The following is a 21,732-nucleotide window of genomic DNA, read 5'->3' on the forward strand; positions in this document are numbered from 1 at the left end:
AAATAAATAAATAAATAAATAAATAAATAAATAAATAAATAAATAAATAAATGCCACTCCAAAGGCATTAGAACTGGGTTTTCAGAACTAACATATCTAATGATTGACCATCTTCCTTAAGAAATTATCGGAGTGCTCATGCCTCATGACTTTTTGATTCCTGCCCACTGCCCATCACCAGATTTCCCAGTCTCAGTGAGTGCTGGTACTCTGTTTATAATTGTTCAAAGTGAAAAACCTAGGCCTACTACTCATTTTTTTCTATTTCCCACCATATTTTTTCTAATCCATGATAAACCACTGTAACACTAACTCCAAATACACCTTGGATAAGTTGATTTCTCTTTTTCATTACAACCCCCAGAATCCAATTTAATATAACTCTGACTTAGACTTCAGCAAAAGCCTCCTTTTTCTTTTCCTCCACATTTATCTTGATAAATATTTGATAAATCTTGATAAATATTTCTCCCTCCAGCAGCAGAGTTATCTTTTAAATGTAAATCAGATAATATCTACCCTCTGCTTAAATTCTCTGATGGCAAAACCCTGAAAGATCTAGAGACAGTTGTATCTAAAATATCATCACCTTATTCCACCCTCTCCCATTCAAAAATGCCTCAGCCTCACTGGCTTCCTTTCTGAGGTAGGAAACTGTGCACTTGCTGTTTCTTATGCTCCCTCCTCCACTAAGAATCCATCCTTATCCACTGGATCACTTTTGACCATAAAAATATGCTCTAATTTTTCTCAATTAAAAAACCTAATTTAAACCCTGCATATTGATCTAGCTATAGAACAATTTCTCTGATCCCCATTAGAGCCACACTTAAATTTTTCTACTTTCTTGACTCCATTTATCATATGGCTTTCAGTCTTCAATCCAGTCTAATCTTGTTTCCTTACCCCACCAATAATTTTAATCAACTTCTTGAATCAGAGCTCCTAATATAGTCATAATGTGGATTTGAAAGCTATTTTTTGCATAAGAAAGCCTGAAGTACACAGTGCATCACCCTCAGCAAAACCAATTTGTTCTTTGGATATAAATCTTTTAAAACATCAGATTCACTGTCTTTGGTAATGAGAAATTTTTAAAGCACTAGTCTAGGTTAATGACTTCTCAAACATGCAAGCAATGTAAAATATAGTTTCTATGCTTATATGTGCTTTGTTTCAGCTTACCAAACCACTTGTGTAAGCTTGAAGAATATACTTCTGATCAAAAAGATTCTCTTCTAACTGAATATAATATTAATGCATATTTTATATGACAGGATAGGCTTTACAGTATTATCTTTTTTTTTTTTTTTTTTTTCGGTATGCGGGCCTCTCACTGTTGTGGTCTCGCCCGTTGCGGAGCACAGCCTCCGGACGCGCAGGCTCAGCGGCCATGGCTTACGGGCTTAGCCGCTCCGCGGCATGTGGGATCTTCCCAGAACGGGGCACGAACCCGTGTCCCCTGCATCGGCAGGCGGACTCTCAACCACTGCGCCACCAGGGAAGCCCCAAGTATTATCTTTTTTACACTAAGTATTGTCTCCTAAATTCTGTAAAGCAGCTCCCCCATTCACTTGTTTTGTGTCAGTTTATCATAATTATTCATTTGAAATTCTAAATATACATGTTGACACATGTATAAATCAAAAAAGAAACCATTCAATTCAATGTAATAATAGATTGCCAAAAGTCCATACCAAATATTCTCAAAATCACAAAGGTCACACCCATGGCCAGAGAACGTTGTTTGTCGGATACAATCCTGCAAGCAAATAGCAATGATATCATGAAAAATCATTATTATTAGCTGTAAAGAATGTTTGCTAGGTTCAGGGGTAATTTTTTTCCCTGTGCATCCATTAGACTAAGGATCTTTGGCCAGTTAACAGAGTTCAATCTGGGTGAATTAACTGCAACTCTTCCCATGTTTCCATATTCTGCCCCCTGCCAACCAATTCTAAAGCTACTTGTGCTTCACTAGGAGGAATCATTTATGGCCCAAACTCTCTGCCCCAGCCTTGGCTGAAAAAAATTTAGCACTACCTTTCATACTTCTCATTCTTCATTCTGTGGTGCACATCCACTGTTTCAGATTTCTTCCTTTTGTCCCTGTGAAACTTACTCTCTACCTTTCTCTACCTTGCTCTCCATTTAGGTAATGGACTACATCAATGGGCTCTCTTGCCTCTGGCTACTGATTGGGTTATGCCAATAGGGTGCTCCAGAGTGAGAAAGGAAGGTGAAGTTCAGGTCTTCATTCCCAGGCTCCCTCTCTGCAGTTACCCAAGTTGACTGGGTCACTAGGCAAAGCAGTACCCTCTACAGGTCTCTCTTCTTCTTACCCTTGTTTCCCTTTGGGTGTTGGGTGGTAACAGACCTGAAGTACTACACTATACTTTGGGATTCCTTATACCCTGCCCACATTTTAAATAGCCACATTATTCAACCTTACTTGAATTGTCCTAATTTGAGGGTGCCATCTCTTTTCGGTTGGACCTCTGACTTTTACCCTCACTATTCAAAAGTTAAAATAAATAAGAAATAACTTTCTCAAATATGAAGAATGAAGATCTCTGTATTTTGTATTGGTCAAGTATTTGTTTTAAAAAGAAAAATAATGTATAAAAATCACATATTAGTATTTTGGAAAATAAACTAAAATACAACAAAAAAAATCAACCCTTGAACATTTTAGAAAGTAAAGAAATAAAAGCTACATTTTAAATGGATATTTTAAATAAATCCTATGCTTATCCTTTATTTCATTGTTCTGGAACTTGAATAATAAACAAGTATGACAATATTGTCATCCAAAATGACTCAATTTATTAAAATGTAGCATATGTTCAGTACTTTATGACTATTTTGTAAAAAGTGAGATAATTCCACCTGTATCAACCTGGTAAAAATATATGTTCTTTCCTCAAATATTTACTACTAGGAAATGAAAACATATTTACCAATTCTTAAAAGATAGTGATGTTTCTAAATGAAACATAATTTAACTTTTATTATGAGCAGATTCATTAAAGACATATAAAGGAAGTAAAGTGTCACATTTTAGAACCACACTTTAGGATAAAGTTTTTGGTATAAAATAGAAATGTGGGTCATATGCCTAACTAAAATTTAGTATTCTGCTTCATTTAGCATAAGCAGTTTTTTTATATGTAGTATAATAATGGTGTTCTCTGAAGTATATAAAGAGCTAACAATAACTCATAATTATTAACAAATATTTATGTATCTTCAGTTTGATTATAACTTTATTTCTGATATACAAAAAAAAAGAAAAGATGAATGATTCCCATAATTTTCCAAAATCAGTTAAATGAACAGCAAAACAAGAAATAATATGCATAAAACACAATTTTTTAGTGAAAAACATTACTATGTTTTAAGAATAAAGTGATTTTTTTTGGTATTTTGTCTAGGGAGTAAGGCTATGATGGTATGGTTTAAGAATTTCATGGAATAAACAAAATATTGGTTAGTACTCTTCCAAGATGTAAAAGACAGCTACCAATATCTCTTATGACTTCTAAATATATATTTTCAGTCCATATCTTTCTTGAATTCTAGACTTAAGTTCCTATCACACACAAAAGTTGCTCTTCCCCTGGTGCTCCCTCTCACAAGAAATGGAATCATCACCCATGCTGTTTTCAAGCCCAAAACCTGGAAAGAGGCATGCTTGAAAGAGTATTCTTTTCCTCATTCACCACAATCAATAATAAAATACTGTGATTTTTATAAATAACTTTTTTTATATATCTCTCTGATTTTCTTCATCTCTAATTCTACTGGCCTATTCCAAGCGTGTATTTTTTGCCTGAAGAAAATAAAACAATTTCCTAACTTATCTGCCAACAACCATTTTTATCCCTGCATAGAGCCGCAGTGATTTTTTTAAGGTAAAATTCTGATTATTTCACTAACCCACTAGGAACCTTCAATGGCTCATCAGTCTCATTGCATGCCACCTCACAACTTTTGCCTTTACCACCTTCTTTGTTTACGACATTCTATCATACAACACTCTTATATAGCTATTTCTTGCACTCAGAGTCAGAGTCTTTGCATACATTGTTCCCACTGTGTGAAATTCTCATCCCCCATCTTTTAGGACTTAGCTTAAATGTGATTTCCTTAAGGACACCCTCTCTGAATCCCCAGAGAGGAGATTTAGTTTAGATTGTCCCATAATTCTCTCTTGGCATTCTTCTACATTTTTTTTTGCAGTATGTTTTAATATTACAATTGAAAACTTATTAGTGAAACTACTTTCTTTTTATTTTTCCTATCGTGCCACCCTCCAAAGTCCATCAGAAAAGCAGGAATCTGGTCACTTCTGTTCCTCTTTTATTTCACCTTTTTCCCTTAAAGTGCTCATCCACCTTCTTGTTTAAATCCATGGTAACTATCACAGGTGAGAATACATACACATATTAAAATAATGATGGATGGGGACTTCCCTGGTGGCGCAGTGGTTAAGAATCTGCCTGCCAATGCAGGGGGCACTGTTTGATCCCTGGTCCGGGAGGATCCCACATGCTGCAGAGCGGCTGGGCCTGTGCGCCACAACTACTGAGCCTGCACTCTAGAGCCCATGTGCCACAAGAAATAAAATAATAATAATAATAATAATTAATTAATTAAATAATGAGGGATGGAAGGGAAAGAAATGAAGAACTAATTTTTCTTAATAATCACCTTGATGGAGCGAGAACTGACAAATCATGATATTGATACTTTTCTGTTTAGACTTAAGCCTCACACAGCTTCAGATTTCATCAGAATTCTCCAGAGGAAAAAGAATGGTGTCATTCCTGGCCCCATTTGGTCACCAGAAACTATGTCAGTTTGCTTGCCCCCTAGTGTGACACTCTACCTAGACCTAGTCCATGTTGTCAGCATCTACCCCTCATCAAGAATTGACAAGAATGTCAGGGACAGCTTTAGATCCCTATTTCATCTCTAAAAGCTTCTGCTCTCTCTGGAATTTTAATCCCTCTAGTCCTCTGCCACTTTGTGCCTTTACATATATGATTTTTAATTTAACCCAGCTTTTCTAGCTATCCTTTGTAGGAGCATTGGCCTGCAATGCTATTCCATCCCACACCACTTCCATGACATTAGCACTTGATAATGATTTCACAATTGATGTATTTGGTTTTGACTTTTATTGTACTTTTTAAAAAATTAAACTCTGTTGAATTTGAAGTTTGATTATATTTTGGAAAGCTATACAAAGAGCACATGCTGGAGAGACACGCTTACTTATACCCCTGCTCTCATCTGCTCTCATTCCTATCCCATCCCTTTAGGTTATCATTTTCATCACTTTCTTGTTTATACCTTCACAGTGTTTCTTTATGAAAATACAAATGATTATAAATGCATACCTCTATACTCTCATTTCTTCAGAGGAAGTAGCAAACTATTGGGTTGGCCAGAAAGTTTGTTCAGGTTTTCTGTAACATCTCATGGAAAAACCTGAATGAACTTTTTGGTGAACCCCATATATTGACTGTTCTGTACCTGATTTTTTCATGTTACAATATATTCTTAAGATCCCCTCCTATATGAACATAGAGCCCCTCCCTATCTGTTTTCACTTTCATTATATTACATTCTGCAAAAATGAAATCATCTACTCAACCTGTCTGTTGCTCTTTCACACTTAGTTTTTTCCCAGTGTTTGTTGTTTCATGTATATAGTACATACACAATATGTGGTTGTATGTAATATAGATAGCCTTATGGATGTAAATATATTTTTTGCAGGATATCTGCAAAAAGGATTTCAAGTACAAGTGCTAGCATAAAGGGTAAACATATCTGCAATTTTTTGAAGTATTAAAGATACTCTTTTCATCAGAGTTGCACCATTTTGTGCTCTTTCAAGCAATATATGAAAGTACTTTTTTCTATACAGCCACATAAACAGATCTATTATCAATGTTTTATTCCTGTCACCTAGGTACATAAGAAATACTATCACATAAAAATTTTAAATTCTATGACCTTTACTGTAGATATGGCTGAACATCCTTTCATATTTGTATTTTGTTTTCTTTGATGCTTTTCCACTTTTCTATTGGGATGTTAATCTTAGGAGAGCTTTACTTATTAGAGGAATCAATCTTTTATAGAATATGAGTTGCATAAATTCATTGTTCCTTGGCTTTTGACTTTGCTTATTATTTTTAATTTTATGGACTAAAATTTATCAGTCTTTCCCTTATGACTTCCAGATTTTTAGTCATAGTAACAAATACCTTCACCTTTCAAAAATAATAATGAGGGCTTCCCTGGTGGTGCAGTGGTTGAGAATCTGCCTGCTAATGCAGGGGACACAGGTTCGAGCCCTGATCTGGGAGGATCCCACATGCCACGGAGCAACTAGGCCCGTGAGCCACAACTACTGAGCCTGCATATCTGGAGCCTGTGCTCCGCAACAAGAGAGGCCGCGATAGTCAGAGGCCCGCGCACTGCGATGAAGAGTGGCCCCCGCTTGCCACAACTAGAGAAAACCCTCGCACAGAGACAAAGACCCAACACAGCAAAAATAAATAAATAAATTACTAAACTCCTACCCCCAACATCTAAAATAATAATAATAATGAAATTAGCTGATTTTTTTTACCACTTGTATTATTTAATTTTTTTTACATTTAACTCTTTGTCCCATTTGAGTTTTTCCTGTTGTATCATATGGGCTCTGGATATAATTTTTTCCCCAAAGTCTATCCCCATTATACCCAAACCACTTTCTTAAAAGTCCATTTTTGATGCACTTATTTAGAATTTTACTTGCATTATATTAAATTCCTATATGAGTTGAGATCTATTTCTAGACTTAATGTCAGTCTATTCATAAGTCAATATTATATTGCTTCAGTGTTGAGACTTTATGGTGCATTTTAGCTTATGAGGCTAAGCCTCAGTTACTGTGCTTCTTTGTTTCAGATTTCCAAGCTACTCTTATTTTTCCATAAAAACTTTAGAATCAGGTTTTATAGTTCAATAATTCCACTAGTACTTTCATTATCACATTAAAATTATGAATTAACTTAAGGAGAACCGATCCATTGGTGGTGTTAGGTCTTCCTATTCAATAATATGAGATATATCTTTTCAAGTTGTTCAAGTCAGTTTTTGTGACATTCAAGTGTATTTCATTTTATTTTGAAACTATTTTTATTTTGAAATTATTATTTATTTTGAAACTCACAGGTAGTTGTAAAAATAGTACAAAGCATCATGTGTACCCTCACCCAGTATCCCTAAATGGTGAAATCTTATAGAACTGTAATATAATATTAAAACCAGGAAACTGACATTGGCTTGCTGCTGTTAACCAGACTACAGACCTTATTTTGTTTTCATTTTTCAGTTAATATACGTTAAATTTTTTTAACTGAATTTGTTTGTGTGTGAGTGTGTGTGTGTATAGCTCAATATATCTGCTATTTTTTATATGCTGTTACCTTACCAAATAGTTAGCTAAATGTACTGGCTATTATTTCTTTTTTTATAAATTTATTTTTGGCTGCATTTGGTCTTCGTTGCTGCGTGTGGGCTTTCTCTAGCTGCAGAGAGTGGGGGCTACTCTTTGTTGTGGTGCACAGGCTTCTCATTGCGGTGGCTTCTCTTGTTGCGAAACACGGGTTCTAGGCACATGGGCTTCAGTAGTTGTGGCACGGGGCCTCAGTAGTTGTGGCTCACGGGCTTAGTTGCTCTGCGGCATGTGGGATCTTCCCAGACCAGGGCTCGAACCCGTGTCCCCTGCATTGGCAGGCGGATTCTTAACCACTCTGCCACCAGGGAAGTCCTATTATTTCTAATGCAATGTAAAAAGAACTAATAATATTGCTCTAGGAAGTTTTACTGTGACTGGGTAGATAAATACTGGAGTTCAAATGTCACCAAAAGTGAAGGATCCTATGTTCAACATACCTTTCAATCAGGACCTCTTGAAAGACAATACTCTAGGATAAAGGACAATCTGAAAATTGATAAGGTCTTTAAAAAACTTAAACCTATCCTTAAATCAGCTAAATTCCTGCTTGGTTTACAGGGAACTGTTCCTATTCTACCTTCCTTAATAAAGCTATTGTAAAATATTTTTGGAGTTATTAATGTTCAGAGTCTCTATTATTTTTGGTACACAAAATCTCACATGATTAAAAATAATTATAGGAGTTATAAGAGAGTCAAGAGAAAAAAATGAAATTTAAATAGTACTACAGAATATTCAGATACTAGATATCTGACAGACATTTTAAATTTAGAGGATTAATATGTCCAAGAAAACAGATGACAATATAGAGAATATTATCAGAGAACTAGAATCTATTAAAAAGAAATAAAATTCTATAACAGAAAAGTACACTAATTATAACGAACTCATAGGTGAATTTAACAACTAATTAGACACAGGGGATGGTAGAATTAGTAAACTAGAGTACAGGTAACTGGAAAAGCAGGTGGAAATATTATTAATACATTAGAGATCAGTGAAAAAACTTTAGTCTGAAGCACAGAGCATAAAAACAAATGAAAACAGAAAGTAAAAAATGAATAAAAGATACATGGATATAGTGAAAGGTTTACAATATGTGTAACTGATATCCAAAAGGTGAGTAGATAAGGAATGGAGCAGAAGCAATATTTGAAGAAAGAATAGTTAAGTATTTTCCAAAACCAATGAAAGATACTGTGGTAGATAATCACTCAACATGGCTATCATTGATTCCTCTTTTCCCCCAATACATGCTTGTTGCTCCTGACATCAAGAGATGGAATCTAATCACCCTCTTTTTGAAACATGACTTTTTTGACAAATAGAATGCAGAAGAGTGACATTCTTGAACTTTCAGCCTAGGTCTAATGAAGCCTTGCAGTTTATGCCTTGTACCTTATGCCTGGGTCTCTTAGAACACTAAAACCTGGGATGTTCCCTTTTGGAATTCTTGTACTTTGTTAGCAGACGTTTAAGTTACATAAAGAAGCTTCTATGACCAATCAACAGCTCCACCTAGGCTCCTAGGAAAATTTAGCCTAAATTGTCAGCCATCTAGGAAATCTAACCCAGTCATGCTATCAGGTAACTCAAATGTTATGTGCCATCTGACCACAAGCTCAAGAGAAACCTTAAGCAAGAACTACCCTGTTGAGCCCAGTCAACTCGCAGAACCATGAAAGATAAGGATAAATTGTTGTTGTTAAGTGATTAAACTTGGGATGCTTTGTTACTGTTATGGACTGATTTCTGTTCCCTCCAAAATTTATATGCCAAAAATCCTAACTCCCAGTACTTTGGAATGCCATCATATTGGATACAGGGTTTTACAGAGGTAATTAAGTTAAAATGAGGTCAGTTGGGTAGGCCCTAATCCAATATAACTGGTGTCATTATAAGAAGAGAAAATATGGACATAGACATTCACAGAGTGAAGATAATGTGAAGACTCAGGAAAAGATAGCCATCTACAAGCCATGGATATCTGGAACAGACCCTGCCTTCATAGCCATCAGAAGGAACCAACCTTGCACCAACTGTACACTTCTAAATAACACATGGTTTAAATGAAAAATACATTGAAAGGCATATTTGAATTGAAAGTATGAGTAAAAATATATATCAAGACTTCTGGGATGCAGCTAAATTTATACTTGGATAGAAAAGGCATATATACCAATAGACAGAAGATATAGGTGAATAAAATAAAAATACTAAAAACATAGAAGTAAAATGATAGAAATTATAAAGATAAAAGCAGAAAGACTTGTTAGTCACACACACACACACACATTCAATTTTTAATTTAAAACATTCTCACAAAGAAATTCTAGGCCAGGTACATGACAAGTGAGTTCTTCCGAAGACTTAATTAAAAAATAATACCAGGGCTTCCCTGGTGGCGCAGTGGTTGAGAGTCCGCCTGCCGATGCAGGGGACGCGGGTTTGTGCCCTGGTCCGGAAAGATCCCACATGCCGCGGAGCGGCTGGGCCCGTGAGCCATGACCGCTGAGCCTGCGTGTCCGGAGCCTGTGCTCCGCAATGGGAGAGGCCATGGCAGTGAGAGGCGCACGTACCGCAAGGGAGAAAGAAAGAGAAAAAAAAAAAATAATAATAATAATAATACCATACCTCCATAAATTAGTCCATATATTAAGGGAAGAGGAAATATTTCTCAACTTATTTTATGAAACCAGAGTAACACTGATGCCAAAACCTAACAAGCACATTAATAAGGGAAAATTATAAGGCAACCTTATTCATGAATATAGATGCAAAAATTCTAAACAAAGTATCAGCAAATTGAATCAAGCAACTGACTAAATCCAATTTATTCCTAGAATAAAGTAGAGGTATCATATTGCAATCATCTCAATAGATGCATCAAATGCATTTGATAAATTTTAAAATTTATTAATTAAAAAATGTTTCAGTGAACTAGAAATAGAAACAAACTGGCTTATCCTGATAGATGGTACCAATATCACACTTAAGGGTAAATTTACAGCAAATTTTATATCTAACAATAAAATACCAAAAACCTTCATCTTGATGGGCATAAAAAACAAGTATACCATCACTACTTCTATTCAACATTGTACAGGGTATCTTAATCAGTGCAAGAGAAAAGCGTTGGAGAAGAAGAAGTAAAAATCATTATTTGCAGATTGTGATTATGTACTGTGGAAAAAGGAACTTCAGCATGTAGTCAGTATTGCTAAGAGAGCTCTTTAAAATGGAGCTGGAAGGCCATTAAGGAAGCAGGGCTTATGCACATCCTCACCAGCTGGAACCATGAACTTTTGAATTGGGCCAAACCACAAATATTCCAAGGACTCTACAAGAAAACCTGCAACCTGTCACAGTAACGAACTTTTCCCTCCCTCTAGTGGTAGCCTTTTGCTACGAATCACGTAAAGATAAGAATAGCTTTGGCTTGCCAGTACCAACTATAATTCTTTTGAAACAACTTTTGCAACCTTGTTGGGTTTTTTGCCTTTATAAACCCCTGTCTTTTATCTCCTCCTAGGAACACATTTTCAACTCTTGCTCAGATCAGTGTCTCCTGAATTGGAATTCTCAGACGCCAAATAAAGCCTTTAATCTACCAACTAACTATTAGAAATTAATATGAACACAGTCACAGAATACAAGGTCAAAGCAATAAGAATGAATTGCATTTCCTTCATACCGGAAATAAACAACTATTTTATACTATGCTATACTAAATATCAAAAACATCAGTTACCTAGGAATGAATCTAATGAAGGAGGTTTAAGACCTCAACTCTGAAAAAGAAAATTATGAAACGTTATTGGAGAAATAAATGAAGATTTAAATAACTGAAGGAATCATACTTCATTGATTGATCAAGAGACTCAGTGTGGTAAGTATAGCAATGCTCCCAAATTGATTCAAAGACATTCCAATCCAAATCTCAGCATGTTTTTTTATGGACATTAACTAGGTGATTTTAATCACCTAGAAATACAAAGGGCCGAGAATTGCCAAGATAATCTCAAAGATGGACTTACAACAAAGACTGATGTAAATATTCACAAAAAATACACAGCAATTAAGACTGTAATGTTGGTACCGGGATGCTCAAATAGACCAATGGAACAGAACAGAGTGCAGAAATAGAACCACATATATAGAGTCTGCTGGTGCATGTCTGTGGGGAAAAGACAGCCTTTAAATAAACGGTGGTGAGTCAATTAGTATCCATCCAAAAATGATGAACCTGGGTCCCAACTTTATACAAAAAATATCATTCCCAGTTGAATTATTGATTTTATAATCTCTTATTAAAATAACATAAGAAATATCCACATGACTTTGATCAGGCAAAGATTTCTTAAACAGGACATTAAAATTAAAAATTTATTTCACTCAAAAGATGCCATTATCAGAGTGAAAAGGCAAGTCATAGAGTTGAAGATATTTGTCATGAATATATATGTCAAATGACTCCCACATTTGGAGTATATAAAGAAATTCTGCAAATCAATAATAAAAAAGACAGACAACCCAATGTAAAAATAGACAAAAGAACAGAAAAGACATTTGACAAAATTGCACATTCCTATGGCTAATGAATAAAGGAAAACATGCTCAATAATATTAATCCTCTGAATAGGGAAATTAAAATTACAATGAAATATCAACACTTATACACCTATCAAAATTGCTTGAGTTTAAGAACAATTAACAATAGACTGCTAGAAGAATGAACTAGTGCAAATACTTTAAAAATTTATTAAAAAGCTTAACATACATATGACTCAGCAATTCTGCTGTTTATATGTGTACTCAATAGAAATGTATTCATATGTTTTCCAGAAAACAAGTAAAAGAATGTTCATAGAAACAGCATATTAGCCCTAAAGTGGAAACAACATTAACTACAGAATGAATAAATTTTAGTATATTCACACAATGGACTACTATAAAACTATGTTGTACAATATGGTTAACTATTACCCATGTGTGCTTACTTAAATTTATGTCAATTAAAACTAAATAAAATTAAGAGTTCAGTGCCTCATTCACACTGACCACATTTCAAATGCACAATAGGCACATGTGGCTAGAGGCGATATTGGATATCAGAGATACAGAACATTTCCATCATTTTACAAAATCTGATTGGATAGTACTGCTATAGAGCAATGAAAATGAATTTCTGTTATATACAACCATATGAATGACTCTTAAAAGCACGTTGTTGAGTAACGAAATGCAGACACAAATGACTATGTGCTGTATTCTCCTGTGTATGCATAAAGTTCAAACACAGAACAAATTAGCCTATTCACTGCAGAAGTCAGGAGAGTGGTAGTCTTTAGGCATTAAGGGTTTAGACAAGAAGGGAGGTGGAGGAGGGGCTTTTGGAATACTTGTATTATCCGTTTCTTGGGCTGGACTCTGGTTACATAGGTGTCTTCGCTTTGTTAAAATCCATCAATTTACATTTGCAATTTGTGCACTCTTCTGAAAATATATTATGCTTCAATAAAATGTCTATAAAAATAATATTCCTTGACTCTCCATTTATTATCTATTAGGCAGCCATCAAGTTTATCCTTCTTTTGATCTCTACCCTGTTTACTTCTCCCATTTTTGTTAGTTGTACAATTTCTACTTTATCAAAGCATATTACATTTCATTCTATTTTGCCACCCTTATGCTTAGCTTAGTATTTGCCTTAGTTCTAGCATAAATTAATTGCACTTAGTTAAATATATTAGCTAAATATAGGTAGTTAAATCTAAGTAGTTTAACATACTTGATGCTTGCCACCAGACCTTCTTTTTTTAAAATATTTATTTATTTGGCTGCGTTGGGTCTTAGTTGCAGCACGCGGGGTCTTAGTTGCAGCACACGGGATCTTCGTTGAGGCACACAGGATCTTTTGTTGTGGCGTGTGGGCTCTTCGTTGCGGTGTGCAGGCTTCTCTCTAGTTGTGGCGCACAGGCTCGGTAGTTGCGGCACGTGGGATTAGTTGCTCCATGGAATGTGGGATCTTAGTTCCCCAACCAGGGATCAAACCCACATCCCCTTCATTGCAAGGCAGATTCTTAACCACTGTACCACCAGGGAAGTCCCTCGCCAGACCTTTTATCAAAATTTCCCCAATCATATCTTGGTTGGTTACAATTTGCCTTGCTGTCAGTTCTTAAGGAGTATCTGATATCAACATATCCCGGGTACTTCAATATCCAAACTGTTTATAACTGTAGGGCAGTTTGTTGATGATGAAATAATGAGCTCATGTTTTCCTTCCTTGAGGATCTTTTAAGTGTTTCTCCAGCCTTCTGGAGGTGAATGCTGCTGTTGAGAAACCTGATGCCAAACTTTTGTTTTTCCTTTTTTCTTTTAGATGACAAAAGGATTATTTCTGCATCTTTAAATCCAAGAATTTTACCACAGTACATCTCAGTGTTGATTGCTCTGGATCAATTTCCCTAGACACTTGATGTGCCATTACAATATATAGATTCAAATATTATTTTATTTAATTATTCATTATTTATCATTACTTATTATTTCAGTAAACTTTAACTATAGATTTAAATATGTATTTTTTTGGTTTTCTTCTTTGGGGACTGCAATTATGTGCATTTTGGATCTCCTTTTCCTATCTTCTATATTTGCCTATTTTCTCTAATACTTTTTCTTACTTTTATTTTATATTCTCCATTCTCCCCCTTCTATGCCACATACATGCTTTCTATGTTGTCTTTTCTTCCTTGTGTGCTTTATAATTTAGTCTTCATCTATAAATTTTTTCCCATTTGTTTCTTTCCTGAGTTCTGTCAGTTTTCATTCCATAGCCTCCTTCATCTAGCTATTTTTCTCTTGTTTTGTGGCCAAGATTGTTTAATTTTTTTAACTTAAACTTACATATAGTTACATTTATATTTTTATCTGATTCATGGTAACATTGTTCTAGTGAGTTTTCACTGTCCTTTGTTAAATAATGCTTAATAATTTTCATTTCTCTCACTATAATTATTTGGTATGTAGGCAGAAGCTTTTCCTTTTCTACTTAATCATTTTGAATGAGATGGGTTTTCTTAAACTAGAGGCAGAAAGTTATGGGAATGGAACATGCACCAGCTTTCCAAGCTTCAAAACTGAAGAGTTATCTTCTCTGTTTATATAGAGTAGTTAAATATAGTCCCTATGTGTGGTTATACCTTCTCTGCTTCTGCAAACCTGGCCTGCTTCAAAAGAACTTGTACTGCCAGATCTGGGCTTTCGAGATCTCTTCATATTTATTGTTTTCCAAAGTTATGTATTCACTTGTAGGTGGTATTTTGCTGGCACTTTTTTAGATCTGCTATGTCTGGACCCCCTAGGCATTTTGCAAAACTTTTTTCCCATTCTTTCCAAAAATACTCTGCTTTGACTTATCTACCTTGGTCCTACTCCCAGAACTTCCATCTTAAGGTACCATCCTCTCTTCCTGAGCAGAAATATATGCTGGAGATATTTGAGATCTGTCAATCCTGAGACCCTCTCCACATTCCCTGTTATTCTTTGTAACATCTTTATGAATCTACAAGCTGGTTCCTTGTTCTACTTCAATTTTGGCAATATTTATATGCAATTACAACTCTGTCATTTTTTGTTGATCTCATAATTGTACTGAAACAACAGCATATGTGTGCATGTGTGTTTATGTGTGTCTGCATGCATGTTATATTTTATTCTACTTATTGCTCTCTACAGTTACCAGGAGACATGAGAAGATTCAGAACTAGACTTCTGGAGTATTACTATCATCTTTCTCATCTCACTGCTGAGAATATTTGCTCAGAAGTTTCACACGAACTTTAAATAAGGCATGCTCAACATTGTACTGATTATGTTCAATCTGAGCTTTCTCTTCTCTTTGAATTTGTCTCAGTTAATACATTATAATTCATTTAGTTCCCCAGACTGGACAACTGGACATAATTCTAGATTTTTCCACATTTTATACCAGGAACATCAAATTAATAACCTTGCCCTTTTATCCAAACTAAATATTTCTCTATTATGTTCTATTCTCTCTATCTCTAAATAGAGATAAATTCTAAACTGGTCTCCTAAGTACCTTCCTTTGTTTCTTGTTTTCTCCTATCAGCTTCATCATCCACACTATCTTCAAACTAATCTATCTAAAGCACATATTTCATAACTTTTACTTCTGAGGTTTACTCTTTTCAATGGCTTCTAGATGCAAATAGGATAACATCATTCACGTTAACATGGCAAAGAAGGCTTCCCATGACCAGGCCCTTACCAAGCTCAAATCTCCCTGTCCAATTTACAATCATGCTACTCTTGTCATAACAAACTCCTTGCCAAGATATTTCACACATTTTTGCCTCTACTTTTCCTACTAATTTTTCCTGTTAAGAACTTGCCCCCAGTTTGCTTGCATTGTGAGAAATCACTTATCTTCACAACTCAAGTTCAAGTGCCACACTGTCTATAAGCATTTCCAAATCATCCTAGATAAAAATGACCATTTTCTCCACTTTGTTCCCAGGTCAATCTGTACAAGCTTTAATCATGGCATTTCTAAGAACTCCCTGCACTCTTTTTTTTTTTGCGGTACGCTGGCCTCTCACTGTTGTGGCCTCTCCCGTTGCGGAGCACAGGCTCCGGACGCGCAGGCTCAGTGGCCATGGCTCACGGGCCTAGCCATTCCACGGCATGTGGGATTTTCCCGGACCGGGGCACGAACCCGTGTCCCCTGCATCGGCAGGCGGACTCTCAACCACTGCGCCACCAGGGAAGCCCTCCCTGCACTCCTTTTTATGTGTTTTTCTCCCCCTAGTAAACTCTAAGCAGCTTGAAGGCAAGGTCCATATTTTATTAGTTTTTGTAGTTTCAGTGCCAGATCTAGGTGAATAAGTAAAAACCTGCTTCACTGTATTGATATGTTAAAGTTTTGTCTCCCATCTAAACTTCAAGTTCATTGAAGTCAGAGACCATATGTGCCCAACTCAGATTTCTTTTGCATATATTTATTCATGTTTTTTAGTCTGTTTTCCTAGGGTACAACAAATTGCTCCTCATGACCTAAAGGTTTATGTTAGTCTTTTGAAAAAAATAATCTGAAAATAATGACCAATTATTCTGCTACTATGGTAAAAACAAACGTTAAATATATTTCATATATTCAGGAAGAACAAATGAATAACAAATGTTGGTTTAATTTAGAATAGTAATAAACTTATGTATTAAAATTCCAAAATTCTAGAAGTTATTATGTTCCTTTGTTGATGACACTGATGTCTTCTCATAGTCAAACTGGCTAATATAGAAGTAAATAGTCAATAAATATCTATAACCAATGAATCAACATTGTAATCACATGTGTTATAATTAAGATTTTTCCTATATTTATGAATTTTCCAGGTGTGTTAAATTAAGTAAATAAATTTAGTTTTAAGTTAAACTAAATGTGTTATCTATATACATACTTTATGCAAATAAATTAGTTAAAATAGAGAATTAAGCATATACATGAATTTTGAAAATATAACAATTTTCCCCTCTACCAGTTGCTACCTTGAAACAAAAGCATAAATCATTTACTACAATATTCTAAAACCTTCCTAAACTTGTCTTTCATATGTATTAAATGAATAATGATTATGAATAACATATACACACCGAAGGATGGTCAGGATGTTTGGTATACCAGCAAAAGCAGAAAATACAATTGTAGAAAAGATAAAAGCAATGAACAAAGGTAATTTATAGCACTTTGAATCACATGTCCCATGTCTAGCGTCAATAAAGTCACCTTGATTATCTGAGGTTGTTAATCCTTCTTTAATGCAAGAACAATTGTAATATGTCTATGAAAATGAAGACAGGAAACAATCTTTTAGAAATATAGTCATAAGACAAAAACTCTTATAATTGTAAAATAAAAATTAAATCAATAACTACAGGGAGACTAGGCAGTTTTATTAGTAAATATCCTTATATTAAATCTGCCATTCATAACTTACAAATGAACCACTAATGATAAATAAGATCAAGGTATTTTACCTAACAAAGAATTGTGTACGTGTATATATAATTATAGTTACTTAGGAAAAATTCCATTAATTTAAGAAATTTCACTAAAAATATTTACAGTTAATTGTACAAATAATTGTTGGAGAGAGATATAGATTAAGGACAAAGTAATGAATAAAGTGGAATTTTAGCTGGGATTTGAAATATGGAGAATTACCCAATCGTAGACAGTTTTAGAACTATGCTGCAAAGGCAAGACTTTATTTTGTATGTGATGATGACAGGGCTGTTATCTATTAGGCAGAGTAGGCACAGTGTACCTAGGACCCACAATACTTTCAGAACCAAAAAAAAAAGGTTTTAATTTTAGTGTCTTTTAAAATCAGAGAAAAAATAAATATCATAATAATGAATATATTATAATGCATCCAGACTGGATCATATCTGTCTTTATGCCAAAGCAGTTGTACATTAAATCTCTCTCTCTCTCTCTCTCTCTCTCTCTCTCTCTCTTTCTTTCTTTTTTTAAGTGAAGGAAGGGGTTTAAAAAGGCAAAAGTGCCTAAAGCCAACATAAGTCATAATGTAGTCCCTAATGGGAACGAATGAAAACTTGGGGCTGTTATATTATTATTGATAACTCAAGGAAGATGAATAGGTGATATTTTCTAAGAAGAACTAAACAGAGTTGGAGATACAGAGACCAGTTAGCAATTTGTTAATCTATTGAAAAGATTCTACATTAAATAATAATTATAATTTTAAAAATTCAGTAGAAATATTAAACTAAGTTACCAGTGAAGGAATAAGAGGAAATAAAGATGGCTTGAACCTGGGTGATTCAGAAAATGATGGTACAAAAACCATGTCCGTTGTTTAGGGAAGCTGCTAAGTGGTTACTGGATATATTAAAGGAAAATAGAAATATCTAAATAGCAAATCATTCATTCTACCATATTTTTTTAATAATGCCTATGTGCCAAACATCATTCTAGGTATTGTGAAAACATAGTAAACAATACAATAGAAATCCCTGCCCTCATGTAGGAAATTTTTTACTAGCATGAGATAGGCAATATTTTTTAAAAAAAGAACCTTCAATGGAGCACATGGTGATGAATACTATGGAGGAAAAAATAAAGTAAGGAAAAAAAACAGGGATTGGGGTGAGTTTAGCATGAACAGGTAATGCTACAATGATACAGTGATATTTGAGCAGAGATTTGTAGAAGGTAAGGGAGTGAGCCATGTGGTTACCTGAAAGAAGTATATTCCAGGTGGGAAAAACAAAACAGAAATTGAAAAGCCTTGGGACTGGAGCTTGCTTGACAAATTCAAAGAAAAGCAAGGAGAAAAATTTGTTTGAATCAGAGTGAACATGAGGGAAACTAAGAGAAAATGAAATTGGAGTAATAAGGGAAGGATTTATATAGAAACTGGTAGGTAATTACAAGAGCAAATTAAGAACTTCAGTTTTTATTCTTAGGAATGTGAAACCATTAGAGGGATAGATGTATAAATGACATTTTTTAAAAGATCACTCTAGCTGATAAATTGAGGCTACTGAACTGTGAAAGCAAGGGTAAAAGCAGAGAAAACAGTTAAAAAGCTCTTAAAGTAAGATGCAAGTCATTGGTGACTGGGGCCCGGGTATCAGAGAAAATGATGAAGATAGTCAGATCTAGCATGTATTTTGAAAGTAGATTTGAAGGGTCCTAGGGTAAGAATGGTTACCAGAAGGAGAAGGTCATATGGAGAAGGCCTCCCTGAAAGAAATTAAGACTTGCAGGCAAGGGAGGCAGTCGGTCCATGGCTCAGAGAGGGAACCAAGAAAATAAACACAACGACTTCACTTTTTCCCCCCATCTTTCTGACTTTCTATCAAGACTCCTTATTATCATAGTCTATATGATAATAGATTATATATGATAATAGAACTCTCATACTATAGTTTGGTCTCTTGGAACAGTGAGGAGGGTAGAGAAGGTGAAAAGTGGATCTGGAGGTCAGAAAAAAGATATCCAGTACAACAAATAATTGCAGACCATAGAACCTAAGATGACTAAGGGGAAAAGTGAAAATGTGAAGAAAATTTAGTGAACAGATGGTAGAATCACAAGATATTAGGCTCTGGAAGGGCTGAAGAGCTGTAGAGTTATATCCAAAGAGATACAACCAAAATAGGAAAAATTATATTAAAATGAAATAGTAAAATATATTCAATTCAAATAATAAAAGAAGAAGATAGATCTAAGTCTACCATATCAATAATTATAATAAATGTCGGTTGTCTAAAAACTCCAATTGAAAGACAGACATTAACAGAATTGAGGAAAAAGCAAAAGCATATTATACCTTGGCTACAGGAGACATTTTAAACATAAAGACATGAACAGTTGGAAAATAAAATGATAGAAGTAAGATAAACCATGAAAACAGCAAGAAAGCTTACAGTGACTGTTTAATATATAAAACAAACTTCAAGACAAAGAGTATTACCCGAGATAGAAAGGGACATTTTGTAAAGATAAAAGGATCAAGAAGCTGTGACAATTATTAATGTGTATGCACACAATTAGAGGGTCTAAAATACATGAAGTCAAAATAAAGAGAGAAATAGACAACTGTATATTAAGATACATTTTTCATATATAATGTTCAGGATTTCATATATTATTACAAGGTATGCAAAATGACAAGAATAATTGGCTTAAAATTAGGACAAGAACAAATATAAGTAGACTACTACAGACAGTAGACTAAATAGCAAGAACTTCAAATAGTTATGATTAATATTTTCCAGAAAACAGAGGGTAAATGGATAAAATATCTTAAATGATGTGGAATTTCACCAGGGACTTGGATTCTACCAAAACATAAATGTTAGAACGGAACAGATAAAAGGAGATGGAAAATAAAGAGCAAAAGGGTATGGGATACAGTAGAAAGGTCTATTTGTAGTCTGCTGTTAGGCAGAATACTAAGATGGCACCTAAGATTCCCATCCTGCTATTTTATAAACCTGCATAATCCCTAGATTGATGTGAGTTGGTGGATTTTAATCCCTTTACTAAGTTATGTTACATGGCATAGCTGACTTTAAGAAACAGAGGTAAACTTCACGTAATTAGATAATATATAAAAGGAACTGAGCTTTTCCTGAAGTCAGAGATTCAAAACATGTGTCACAAGGGAGATTCTGTTGCTGGCTTTGAAGATGGAAGGAGTCATGTGGCAAAGAATGGAAGTGGCCTCTAAGAGCTAAAATTGGCCCTCAGCAGACAGCTACCAAGGAAATAGGGGCTTCATTTTTTACAGCCCAATGGAACTGAATTTGGCCCAAAATCTGAATGACCTTGGAAGTAGATTTTTTCCCAGAGCCTCCAGAAAGGAATGTATTTCAGCCAACACCCTGATTTCAGTTTGTGAGACTCTGAGCAGAGGAACCAGCAATGCCATATCTGGACTTATGACCTGTGAGCTAATAAATGGGTATTATTTAAAGACACTAAGGCTGTAGTAATTTGTTATGCAGCAATATTAAATTAATATATGGTGCCTCCTCCACAACCAATAAAAGAGGAGAAAGTGAGGGAGAAATAATAGCTGAGAATTTTCCAACTGATAGACATAAATCCACGGATTAAAGATATTCTGTGAAACCCTAGCAAAATAAATATAATGAAAACCACATCCAGGCATATCAAAGTAAAATTGCTAAAAGTCAAAAACAAAGAGAAAATCTTAAAAGCAGCTAAGCAGCCAGAGACATAGAGACAATATAATGACATCTTTCAAACGCCGGGCCACGGTCAGGGGGTGGGGTGGCAGGTGGGCATCACTGCCAATACAGAATTCCATACCAAGTGAAGACAGTTTTTCTTTTCAGAAATGGGAGTGAAATATGGTTCTTAAGGAAAAAAAAAATCTCATATGAAAACATGGAAATGCAAGGAAGTGGGTAAATATAAGTGCATACTGACTGTACAAAAAAACAATAACAGTGTGTGTCCTTTAAAATATATGGAGAAATAAAATATATGACAAAAATAGCACAAAGGTGGGAAATCAGTAAATGAAGTTAAAATATTCTAGGGATGTTTCAACTGGAAGAGATCCTGAAGACTGGCTTCTTGTAATCCTTAATGCTTTGGACGAGACTGACTTCCCTTCTCT

At 34.8% G+C, this 21,732-nt stretch overlaps 1 protein-coding gene across 1 annotated transcript in view; it reads right to left on the bottom strand.

The window, feature by feature from the left end:
* SLCO6A1 (solute carrier organic anion transporter family member 6A1) overlaps positions 1–21,732 on the bottom strand; it is a 127,410-nt gene that overhangs the window by 34,909 nt on the left and 70,769 nt on the right. The window contains exons 10-11 of the mRNA XM_029216806.1: positions 17,204–17,391; positions 1,698–1,762 (exon numbers count right to left, since the gene is read on the bottom strand). Of these exons, the coding sequence (XP_029072639.1) occupies positions 1,698–1,762; positions 17,204–17,391 (253 nt within the window). The remainder of the gene's footprint in view (positions 1–1,697; positions 1,763–17,203; positions 17,392–21,732) is intronic.

This window comes from Monodon monoceros, unplaced genomic scaffold (assembly GCF_005190385.1).
Source record: "Monodon monoceros isolate NGI ecotype Baffin Bay Population unplaced genomic scaffold, NGI_Narwhal_1 Super_Scaffold_12, whole genome shotgun sequence".
Classification (NCBI taxonomy): Eukaryota; Metazoa; Chordata; class Mammalia; order Artiodactyla; family Monodontidae; genus Monodon; species Monodon monoceros.